The 13266-nt window shown below is 29.2% G+C and overlaps 1 protein-coding gene across 1 annotated transcript; it reads right to left on the bottom strand.

Annotated features, from left to right (window-relative positions):
• Nucleotides 1-6371: 6371 nt before the first annotated feature.
• LOC145202609 (uncharacterized) lies at nt 6372-12867 on the bottom strand. The gene is made up of 2 exons (XM_090082904.1): nt 12600-12867; nt 6372-9579 (listed from the first exon to the last, which is right to left on the bottom strand). Exon 2 carries the CDS (start codon nt 9564-9566, stop codon nt 6960-6962), a length of 2607 nt encoding a protein of 868 aa, XP_089939030.1. The 5' UTR covers nt 9567-9579; nt 12600-12867; the 3' UTR covers nt 6372-6959.
• Between the last annotated feature and the right edge of the window lie 399 nt (nt 12868-13266).

Here is a 13266-nt window from a genome sequence, read left to right as displayed (position 1 = left end):
GAATTTCGTTTAATTTCGTCGATTTCGAAGGCCGAAATTCCCATGCTTATTTTTCCGTTCACACTGCTTTTTAAAACAACGTTTCAAATAAATGAGTTTAAAAAAACATTAGCTAAATAAAATACCGTTTTAAAAGCGAATGTCATTAAAACTCGGTTTTGTTGGTGTGAATGGGGTATAAGAAGAGAGCAGTTAATGATATTATCAAAAAGAAAATGTTTTCAAAATTCCAAAATAGCACTAGGATTTTTTAAGAGTTAAACAAAATTTGATGGTAAAGGCTTTTGGAATTAAAAGGTTTACGAATTGATGATATAAATATTTATATCATCAATTCGTAATGGATCAGTTTACATAGGAGTTTGTGCACAAGTTCAAAATTTGTTAAATTTCTGTTTGTTTTACAGGTTTTATAGGTGTTTCTCTCCTGCATCTTCTGAATAATTCTCCTGTATCTCCTGAACAATATTGTGTGACATCAAATCTAATGGGAGAGCCAGCATAGTAATCGAAGCTGAACATAGTTATTGAAATAGAATTTTGTGAACAGCTTGCGAAATTGGATACAAAGAATATAAGCTAATACATAAGTACATTTGCTTCTCAGCAAAATTTATAGAACATCGATGAATCAATGTTAAATCTACATTTTGCCAAAACATGTAGATTTAACATTGATTTAACAAATCAGAGTAAAAAATGTCAAGAAACTTTGAATAATTTGAAGAAATTTCAGTATCTTGAAAGATTCTGATCTATGCACGCGATTTGTGGTATATTTCAACTTTAGATAAGAGCACTCTCCATTGATTTTGAGACCTAAGTTTTTACACATTTACACGATCAATCATAAAAATAGGGAAGTGGGGATGGTTGGATGGGGTGGAGAAAGTCGAGTGGCGCCAAAAATACTATTGAAAGACCAACTTCTCTTAAAAAACCAATTTAACACCAATAAAGCACTAATAGAACACTAAACCCTAAAGAAACAGTAAAACTGCAATTAAGCGCCCGAAAACAATTTTGTTTTTTTGGTTTTTAAAAATACGGTAGAGAGTATAGTATAGAATAGATATTAAATTTCTATTCAAATCTTATCTTCTGTAAAATTCTTTTGGCGTCTAATAATTTTTTTTGTGGTGTCTTGATTGAATCTATAATAATAGATGTTTTCAAATTCTAAGTATTGTTAGAAACTTTGATTATATATAAACGTTCCCCCAAACTTTCAAAGTTCAAAAAAAAAAAATGAGAAAAAAAAACAAAAAACATCTCAACTGCTCTGGAGGAGGATTTGTCATATGACTTTTCTGACATGGATTAAAGTCACTGGTCTCAAAAAAATATAACTGGTAGCGTTTTCTATTGTTTTTTTTTATTTTTTACTTTTTCAAAAAAAGTTAAAGCCAAATTTGGCCTTTCAAGATGGTGGCGATCAGAGCTCTTAACTGTGTACATTTCATTTTCACAGAAATACGAAAGAAAATTATTAAAGTTATTTATGTAAGAAAAACTAAACTATGAAATATATTTTTAAAATATTGAATGAAACAGTGGCGTACCTAGGGTAAATAGCGCCTGGGGCAAAAACCGATCTCGCGCCCCTCCTCCCCCACATAAAGCGCTTAATTGCAATTTTTTAATAAATGATGACACAAACTTTTAATAAAACTTTATTATTCATTACAAATAAACAATTTGTTTATGTAACATATATTACAAACTTATTTTACTAGCTTTTATTGCTGCAAATTTCTTAATAAGATTGTCAAAATCAATTTCTTCGGTAATTTCTCGCTCTATGCTTAGTAAAGCGAGATCACAGAGACGGCTTTGGCTCATCGAAGCTCTCAAGTAAGAGTTAATCAGCTTAAGTTTATCTTTCAAAACTAGCTACAGAAACAGCTATTGTTAACAATATTTGCAATGCTATACGCATATTAGGGAAAACGTTTTCGTCTCCATATTCAACTATAATCATAACTAGTTGCTTGGGACTTGATATTTTTTCCTTACGGCTAGTAAGCAGCATTCTACAGTCCAAAATTTCTTCTTACAGTTCTCGTCCATCCACATCAGAACTGCCAAATTTTATAATTTGATCTTTTAATTGATTGATTTCCGTATTAAAGCACAACCCTTCCACATCAAGAAGAAATCCAAATTTTTCATCAATTTCCATTAACCGAACGCTTCTTGTTTTAAATTCATTGAAAAAACGGTCGACAGTCCCTTTTATTACCCTTTCCATTTCTTCTTTTTGCTGTTAACCAAACATTTATTTTATATAGTATATCATTTCTTAATTTATTTTATATAATTCTCGCTTAATGTATCGCAACCAAGCCTCTTTTGCGCCCCTTTCAGGTTGGCACCCATGGCACGTGCCCTGCCCAGGTGCGGATCCACCTGTACGCTAATGAAGCTGAAGCTTCAGGGCCCCGGCAAAAAGGGGGCCCCGAACACTTTCAATTTTATATCAAATATAATTCTAAAAAATTTTAAGAAAATTAAAGAAGTTGAAAATAAGAAGAAAAAAATGTTTTTTTATTTATTTTCTGATTGTACTACATTTTTTTTTTCCCTTCGTGCGATTTGACACGGAAATTTTTAGAGAGTTATTAAAATTATAGATTTCTATAAGCGCGAAAATATCACCAAAGAGAGATTTTGGTTGGTTTGGTTTGTTACGGAAATGGATAAAAAAAGACTTTTCTTAGATAAAGAAAGCCTTTTCATATTTAGTTACCCAAGTATTTAAATGTTTACATTTATGTTTTGAAATAATAGATTTTTTTAATAGTTAGTTAAAATATCTAAGTAAGAAAATATCCCCGAAGAGAACTTAGATTATAAAAAAATAAAAAAAAACCTTTCTTAAAAAGAAAGCCTTTTTTAATATTTAGTTACATGTTTGTAATATATATATATTTTTTTAGTTATATAATAAGATATTTTTCAGAGAGAATGTTTTTTTTTTTACTTTCTTTTTTGTAATTTTGTTGTGTTGTGCTACATTTGTTCAGTATATATAGTATATAGTATGGTATATACAGTAATACAGTAATACAGTATATAGTATATACAGTAAGTTTCACAAGCTGTCTTTATTTCCACACACTGTTTTAGAATATATTTGTATTCTGGAATATTATGCTAATTTTTTAAAATTAATTTTAATGTAATGTAAACACATTTTTAATGGCAAGGACAAGTTTCGGGTAGAGGAGCTGTACAATATCCTTTTTGATTCTTTAGCAAACGAATTATTGAAAAGAGGAAGAGTATACAAAGAAATAAATAAGAAATATAAATTAAAAATAAATATCGCACCACAATGCTGGAAGTCAGACTTAATTATCTTTCAATTTTGTCAATTGAAAATGACTTAACAAAATCAGTATCTTATGATGAAGTAATAAGAGAATTTGCAAATAAAAAATGCCGCAAACAAAAAGTTTAAGTTTTATTATGTTTATTGTTATTTCTATGAATTAAAATGAATTTATAGTTTTTCCAAAGTTTACTTGTGTTTCATTACGTTTTACTTATATTTTGGTAATAAGCTTTTTGGACCCAAAAATTCACTTAGCTTCAGGCCCCACAAATGGTTAATCCGCGTCTGCCTTACCCTAGATACGCCCTAGATACGCCCTAGATACGCCACTGGAATGAAATGAAATGATTTTTTAAAAAATTAACCAATAAAAGAAATTATTTAAGTATCAAAACATTCAATATACATTTTTAAGTGCAATTTGCGATTAAAAGTAACATTTATGTGTAATTTATGTACCTTTTAGTTCTTAGTTACCCAATGCAGTGTGCTAGAAGGTTGATAACATAACTGCATAGTAAGCGTAAACGGTGTCTACCAACAATTTTGATCAATTTTCTATTTTCTGTTTTTGTACCAAGAATCCAGATATGTACATGCTGAATGAACTATTAGCTGAGCGCTGTGAGTAAACACAGCTCAGGGGTTCCTTCTTGGATTATTTAATGCATAAATGAAATTAGTGTATATATAACTTAATAAGAATATTAAGAATATTATTGGCTTTTTTCATTTGTGTACGATCAAAAAACATAAATTTTTTTTATATTAGATTTTATTCTTTGTAATATTCTAGCTCTCAATAATTGAGTCAATTGTTTTGACTTGTTATTTAAAACGACTTTAAAAGTTATTAAGGGAAGTTTTTGATAACATACACTATGTGTGTTATCAAAAAGTGTATGATACATTTAAGTTTATATCTTTAAATGTTAATAAATATCTATTAAAGTTTAGGGATAATCACTCCTCGTTTAAGATATAAATGCACATGTAAAAACATCTTTAACAATTTTTTTTTAACAAATTTTTGAATTATAGAAATATTTAAATCATCTGCTATACTTTTTTTTACCTATGTTATTTTTTTTACCTATATATAACACTGTTATACTGTTATATATTATGGTTACAGTTATAAAGAAATTAAATAGCTTTATCACAACGCCAAGAGTTGCAAGTTGGTAAGTAATTATTATTTTAGACCTAATAGCTATGTTTGTTTGGTCTAAAATGGCAGTTACCGACTTTACGAAATCGAAACCCCAACTGCGACGAGAACGTAAAATTATGATTTTATAAGTCGTTGTCGTCGTCGTAGCCATTTTTATTAAAATATCGTTACGAAAATTACTATGAAAACGTCACGGTATAAAAACGTGTGAAAACTATGAAAAATGTTAGCGTTTTTAAAATTACTTCACGTTTTCAACACAACGCCAAAACTTTAATTTTCACGTCTGGCCTAGACGATAATTCGTATGACTCTTTTTTCCCGTGAACTTTGGGAAGTCAGACGAGAAAACTTTGGTTATTTTAAAAAAATGAATAATGGCGAAATATAATTACGTTTTGCAGGTTTAATGATGGGGGTAGTATGCCATTGCCAAGAGCTTTTAAAGCTTCTTTTTCGTAATCCTTCAAAAATTAAAAAAAAAATAAATCGCAAACTATTTTAAATGCATACTTTAAATTATCTTTTTCTTTTGTTATACTGCTTCTAAATAGCACTGATAATTTAATTAACTAAATTTTGGCGCTGATCATGGTTAACCCCCCCCCCCCCGAAACTTTATGATATTTCATTAAGATCAAAGAAAAGCCGCAGGAACATATTTGTTCTGGTAGATGAAAAATTGCATTAGCGCAAAAACCAAAGTTTTTACGCCTGACTTCCCAAAGTTCACGGAAAAAAAATCAGACGAAGTATCGTCTACGTCTGGCCTAGAACTTAAAACGCGAGTAGGGATTTACCCTGAGCACACGCATGCGCATAACCAATATTTTGTGCATAGACATTGCAGTTGCAGTTGGAGTTTTGATTTCGTAAAGTCGGTATTGCTAATCAACTTTACACCATAGTCAAGTTGGTCAGCAATTATCAACAAACACTTTTTCTACTATTAACTACTATTAAACGAACTAAATTTAAACAAGCTAATATTAAAATTTATACTTCGATTTACTGAGAATTGGTTTTTTTTATTTTATCATATTTATTCTAAAAAACGAAAAACAGAAAAGTTAATATACGACAAGTTATTGTAAGAATATGTTTTGTTACTGAAAAAAACATATTTGTATTTGCAACTTATGTAAATACGTAATATTCCGTTATTTTTAAGATAAAAAAATAAAATCTTTAATCAAAAGAATAGGTTTTTATTTAAAACTTATATTTATCAATACATGAACATAAGATTTAAAACTTTATTGTTATCAGTTTCCTTATTTTCTTGTAAGCGTTTTTTAATTCCGCCGCCATCTAGAGAGGCCAAAACCGGTGTTGCCTTAAAAAATCAACGTCGATCAACGTTATTTCAATGTTGTTTCAACGTTGTGTGCTTGCTAGGTTTTAACGTCTAATTTCATTCCCTAACAAACACTTTTAACCATACTGCGCATGCGAAACGCATGCGCAGAACTGTTTGTTAACTTTTTTTAATGACTAACCTCTTAACGCAACACCGGCTTCAAAAAAATTTCCGTATACTCAATCCCGTTATATTTTGAGATCAGTGATTAAAGTATACATGTAACATGTTTTACCTTTGGGGCCTCCATTAGGCTTCATCAAATAAAAAAACCTACAAGCATGTTTTTATTATTTTGCATTTTATGTTTGACTATGATTTAACCTTTAATGTAACTAACAGTATTTTTTACAAATAAAGATTCAAATGGCTTAACAAATCTGTTATTTAATTTAAGCCAAAAATAAGAATTTTTAGGTTCAAGTTAAAATAACTTTTGATTTCTATCTTAGAATGTTAGTCCCGTCAGTATCCTTTGTAACTGATGAATTAAAAGGCTATTTTCATATCCACATATCTTTTTAAAATCACATCTCAGCATGTGAACAAAAAATCATATTCATCTATACTCTTTAACTTTAGTTTATCTAAAATGAGTTTATAATATGTAGCAACAAAATAATAACGTTATCATAAAATAATAACAATTGAAAAAATTTTTTAAAAAAATACACAATTTCAAAACTAAAAACAAATCCCTAAAAGAACAACTTAGAAATTTATCAAGTTTGCTTATTATAAATATTTTAAGGTATTTTAGTCTCCACGAACGAGAGCGCAAAAAAGAGAAAAGTTGAGCGGCCAAAAAATTACTTTTGGCCGCTCAACTGAAGCTTTACCAGAAACATTAAAAAAGCAGCAGCTAAATGCGCAGAAAAAACTAATAAAACAATAAAAAATAAACTAATCAAAAAACTCATTGACCACTTGAAAGGTAAAAGAAATTTTTTCTTTTAAATTTAACTTATCAAATAAAATTCTATTAAGAAATATTTGTTAATTTAGTTTCTTGAAATAATCATATTCGGATATATATTTAAACATACTTATCCTCAAAGGAGCAAATGTCTAAGTTTATTAAACAGCTGTTAGGTTTTTGATGAAATTTCATTATACATCAAAGTGTTATTTAAATATCCATGTAGTCTTTCCTGTTCAACAAGTATCAAATGAATTCCATAATCTTTCTCTAACGTTTTAAGGATTCCATTATCAATGATATCTTTGAGTAAACAACCATCAACGTCATTTTCTTTAACAAACACTTTTAACTTTTTCAAATTGATTTTCTCCATTACAGATATGACATCTTTAACAGACCAATGATTTATCCGCGTTTCTTGCAAATTAGAAGCGCAATTCTTTGTGTTTACTCGCCAACCACGTATGTACTTGTGAAGCTTGCGAGCTTCAAAGTGCGTAAGCTTCATCTCACGAAATGCTTCTTCAGTTAAAGTGAATAAAAGTTGACCATTTATTAATTGTTTTTTAAATAAATCTTTGTATTTGCTCAGTTTAAGTGTGGTTAAAAGTTGACCTACTTGCTCAATAGAAAACATCTTAACCTCCTCAATACTATGGATTTCCTGCTTCTGAAAATCATTTGAGAATACTCGTGGTTGCTGTACATCAGAGTATATTACCCTTGTATAATATGAACTCGCAGATGATATAGGTGGATTTAAAAAAAATTCCATTTCGGATTTTTTTTTTCGTATCTTGCATATATACATCTTTTGGTATGCTAAATCCAATTCTTGAGTATTCGATCTTTCGATTTGTTTTTTTTTTTTAATACAGTTCTCATATTTTTCTTCAGAGGAATTATTATTTAAATCGAATGAACCTATATTACTAGTGTCAACGCTATAAGTACGATAAAGGGGGTTGGAGCATTGTTTACACTCACATTCAATATTTACTTCAGAATCAAGCGAGTCCACAATAGAATTAACATTAGTCCCAAAACCTGGTAGATTTTCATATATTACTTGTTTCTCCATCTTCTGGATGATTTTATCGCATGAATCTTTTTCAGTGCTACAGTCTTCTTTTGATATCATACTCGTTAGTGTTTTTTCGTCTAAACTCTTACAAAGAGTATTACATGACTCGTCTTCAATATTTACTTTAGAATTAAGCGAGTCCACAATAGAATTAACATTAGTTCCAAAACCTGGTAGATTTTGATATATTACTTGTTGCTCCATCTTCTGGATGATTTTATCGCATGAATCATTTTCAGTGCTACAGTCTTCCTTTGATATCATACTCGATAGTGTTTTTTCGTCTAAACTCTTACAAAGAGTATTACTTGACTCGTCTTCAATATTTACTTTAGAATTAAGCGAGTCCACAATAGAATTAACATTAGTTCCAAAACCTGGTAGATTTTCATATATCACTTGTTGCTCCACCTTCTGGATGATTTTATCGCATGAATCATTTTCAGTGCTACAGTCTTCCTTTGATATCATACTCGATAGTGTTTTTTCGTCTAAACTCTTACAAAGAGTATTATTTGACTTGTCTTCTATGATGCTGTCTTCTGATAGTGAATGTTTATGATTTTCGTTCATTAATGGAAAAGTAAATATATCGTCTTTGATTTGGTCTTTTTCACTTGAAGAAAAATGTTCAAATCCTTTTTTTTTTACTGCCAGACGTCTTTTTTTTTCTCCAAAACCCTTTAAGTTTGCTGACTGAGGACATTCATTTTCTTCCAATAAACTTTGGCAAGATTTCCATTTTTTCATAAGACCTGTAAGAGATTTTGGGGGCGACACCCTATCAAATGAATCTTGTCTTCTTGTATGGTCTTGTTTTAATTTTTTTTGAGAAGGTTTATCAGCTACAAGAGCTCCGTAAAATTGAGGAGAGTAAATATCAAAGTGCATAGCACTTTTTATTTCATTGATTTTATTTCGGTATCTTTTTGAATGATAATCTCCAAGAGATAATACGTATTTTGGTAAATACTCCTTTGAAATGGTTACTTCAATTCTTGAGTCAAGTTGAAACAACTCATAAGTTAACTTTCTATGGTTATGTTGGTTTTTAGTTACAGTTAAAATAGTATCGTAAACATGAACGCCTTGCAAGATCACAACTCCAGCTGGCAATTCATAGTTTGAAGTATTTAAAAAGCGTACAGTTTGTGGGAAAACATTCTTTATAAGGAAAAACATTTGTAGCGAAATCCTTTCTTTTAAATGCACAAATACAAAGTATTTTTTGTCAAGAAGCACTTCAAGTGGCACTGTTATTTTTTTATTAAGAATTGTATTAAGAGTGATGTTATTAATGTCATCAAAGTTTTCACCAGCATCGAATTTCAGTTCCTCGCCATTTTTAGCTGCTGCATAATCGCATTCATATTGAGATTTTGACAAAATATAATTGATGTCAGGTAGCAAACTTCTTAGTTCGCTTAAATCTTTAGGATAAACCGCTTCAACAATATCTATGTAAAGGTTGGCCTGTTCGTAAGTATTTATGCGAAATTCCTTTCCTAACCAATCAGTCCCGAATAAAAGTTTCACAAGCTGATGCTGGAGCAATACAAGTTTTTGTCCTTTGTAAAGTGCGCATTTTTCGTTCAACAAATATTCGTTTCGAACAGTCATTATCTTTGGCAATTTCAACGTTTCAACTACAGCGTGGAGCGAACATTCTTCGCGTTCCCCTTCGCTCATTTTTTCTGAAATTCTGCGCATAAGAAAAATATATATGTAAATAGTATTCTAATAAATAAATGAATAAGTTTTTTTATATTATATTTTTAGTATGTATTCCAATAGTTAAAATCATTCATTTTTATTTACACTTTATTATAGAGTAATAATTTACACTCATTATTTAAGTATTAGAAATTACAAACCGGTATATTTTAGTGTTACGACTTTGAAATTATTCGATTGTCGACTAAATCGATTAATGTATTTTTCAAAGTCGACGAAAATCGACTAATACATTTTTAAAATCGACTTAAACGACTAAAAGTCGATTTAGTCGAAATATTTGAATAAAAACTTTATCATAATCATATAGTTTAACCCTTTCGAGACTCGGTACATATATGCAGTACTAAATTACATAGCTGATCTAGACGTCTTTTGTGAGTAAAGTTCGCTTGAAATGCCTATATTTTTATTTGTTGATGACGCTTTAGGGACGTCCAACAAAAATAGAAAGTATTTACCTAAAATTAATAAAAAGCTGAAAAGAGGTGAATATGTGTTTCAGCGCAGTAAAGATGGACTGCTGTTTGTGAAATGGCAAGACACGAAAGAAGTCCTTATGTTAAGTAATTTTCATAAAGCTAATGTTACAGAAGTTACAAAAACTTTGAAGGACGGTTTAAAATGTAGTGTTTCTTGCCCAGAGATGATTGCGCTTCATTGCAAAACTATGGGATGGGTGGATTTAGCGAACCAAATGATAGGACTATATGAACTGGATCTTAAATCGAATAAATAGTGGAAGAAAGTGTTTAATCGCTTACTTATGATGCCCCTTGTAAATTCTTGGATAAAACATAAGGAGGCTACAAATAAAAAAATTCCCTGGAAGCAATTATTGGTTCCCCTGGCAGAGGAAATGATAAATGAGGGAAGAAAAACTGCAGCTGTACAACATTTATTGTCGAGAGGAGGACCATATGAAAAAACTTCGACTGAAAAATGTATCTCTACATCTTCCTGTGAAAGGAAAACCAAGACGTAGATGTAGATGTGCGGAAAACCAAACATAAAACGGACAAATTTGACCTCCAATTATGTTTAAAATGTTTTTCAGCCTATCATACATACAATATTTTGTAATATGTATGAATGTTCATTTTTGTTTATGTCAATTAGTAATGTTATGCTCAAAAATATGTAATATTTATTGAGAAAAATTACTCTATTATATAACAATAAAGAATTCAACTTTTTTCAAGGACAATATTTGAAGACCACACTGGAAAAACGATCAAACTACATTTTTTCATTTTTTGGGTTTTTGCACCTGTTATATTCAGCTGCAGTTTAACTATATAATAATTTACTATGTAACTAGAAAACCGATCAAATTACACAGATATTTAGCTTATCAAATGAGTGAGCTATGGTGTGAGCTATGGTGTTTTGAAGTTTAAAATCTAATTTACTCAAAACAATAAAAATGTAGCTTTATCGTTTTTCCAATGTGGTCTTCATTTGTATGGTACTAATAGTACACATATGAACCACTACAGAAGACTGCTGGTACATATTTGCACTATTGACTAACAAAGTTATAAAAACAAAAAAAATCATTTTCCTATTTTTTTTTTAAAAAAGACCGTCTCGAAAGGGTTAATGTTGTTTGACAATTCATTTTTTAGAAGGTATGAAACAAATAGAACTTTAAGAGAGTAAACAAAAATCCTTAGTGGTATGAAATACTGTTACAATAACACATGTTTTTGTTACATCAAGAGCATTTTCTTTGTTCAATTTTAATTCATCTAATCTATTAGATGAATTAAAATTGAATAAACAAACAAAATAAAACGGAAATTACAATCGCAAAGTAAAGAAAAAAAAATACAGATGGGCATTTTATATCATTTTTCACAGCAATTAAAGCAAAAATTAACAGAATTATTAGTTTTAAAAAAAAAGCGGTAGCGTAGATAGGTGGGGGCAGATGGGGCTGCTAAACTTTTTTTGGGGTAGCAGATTTATAAAACCTTTTTGGATCCTTTACTGAGTACCATAACATATTACTTAACATTATGGTTTAAATAGCATCAACTGGTTACTATAATAAGAAAAAGGAAACTCTAGTGAAGTGGTGCTACGTACAGTAAGCTAAGAATTAAGTTTATGGGATACAGCAAATTAGGTTCAATGCTCAGATATTTTGGTTGAACTAAAAAGCCGCTATGAATGAAATTCTTACGCATGGCTCAATAGTTGTAAATAGTTTATCTTTACAAGATAAAATTCTTATAAATATATCTCTTTACTAATTGTTCAGCATTGTAACAATATTAAAGATTGATAAAATTAAATTAAGTGAAAAAATTGAAATAAGGTTATTAGGACGCTTACCCAACTAAATCGATTTTTAGTCTATTAGTAGGAGATCCATAGTCGATTAAATCGACTATTCGATTTTTCAAACTCGACTTATTTCGACTTTCGACTATCGATTTAGTCAATGTCGATAACAACACTAGTATATTTATTGAATTTGTTACTTACAATTAAGAATTCTTTTCATAATTTTATTGTGGTTCTAGGAATATCCTTTAAAATAACGTTATTCAATTTTTTCTTCTTGTTGTAATCAGAAAGTTTTCATATATACTGTATGTATTTATTTATTTTTCTCATTCGATTATTTGATTTACTTAATCGTTATTTCATTTCTTCTCCTTGTTGTGATCAGCTCTTTTTGTATATGAACTGAATGGATTTAGAAATAAATTTGCGAACATTAAGCTTGAACAGGCGTTTTGTTTACTTCTCCCACAATGCATTAGGAGTTTGTTATGTAAGCCTTTAACATGTGCTTCAACATATCAAAGAATCGTTTGACCGAGATGTTTTACAAAACGCATGTAAAACATATTGCTTTTTTATAAAAAGCATTTTTAGCTCCAAAAATTTTTTATTAATAATACATATCATTGAAACAGCATTTACTTGGTACAGAAAATATTAAAAAAAGAACATTAAAATATTTGCTAAACTTACTTTATATCTTCGACACCTTTCTCTCAATAATAATTTTTTCTTTCTTATAGAGAAATGCTATTTGCGTGGTATTATCAGTTTATTGTTAGAAATTTATCGGCTCCCACTTGACAATTCAAAAGTCTTTAACAATGGATTTTCATAAAAAGTTTCATAAACTACGAAAATCTTCAATAGAATTCGTTCAGTAGAAAAGTCTTTAACATAAAAACCGAAACTGATATTTTCTAAACCAGGGTCTTGATTAGTAATGAGTTAGGGTTTAATTGTTTCTTATAGAAAGATTTAAAAACTATTTCATTTTTTATTTAATCGTTGTAATAAGATTATGCAAAAAAGTTCTAGTTAAAACAACTTTTGATTTCTATTGACAGTCTCAAAATGGTTGCTTTAAATCAGCTTATAATGAGGGAATTATAAAACTACCAAGTGACGTGTGTGTGTATATATGTATTTATATGTGTATATATGTGTGTGTGTGTGTGTGTATATATATGTATATATACATATACATATATTGAATATATATATATATATATATATATATATATATATATATATATATATATATATATATATATATATATATATATATATATATATATATGTATATACATATATTGAATATATATATATATACACATATATTGAAAGTATATATATATGC

Source organism: Hydra viridissima, unplaced genomic scaffold (assembly GCF_058129835.1).
Source record: "Hydra viridissima isolate aposymbiotic clone 2 unplaced genomic scaffold, HvirCarnegie_v1 scaffold_3, whole genome shotgun sequence".
Taxonomy (NCBI): Eukaryota; Metazoa; Cnidaria; class Hydrozoa; order Anthoathecata; family Hydridae; genus Hydra; species Hydra viridissima.
The sequence above is the reverse complement of the archived record's forward strand: the minus strand, read 5'-3'. Positions and strand labels throughout refer to the sequence as shown.

Excerpts from the sequence above, each read along its gene's own strand:
- LOC145202609 (XM_090082904.1), bottom strand. The coding sequence starts at position 9,566 with ATGAGCGAAGGGGAACGCGAAGAATGTTCGCTCCACGCTGTAGTTGAA.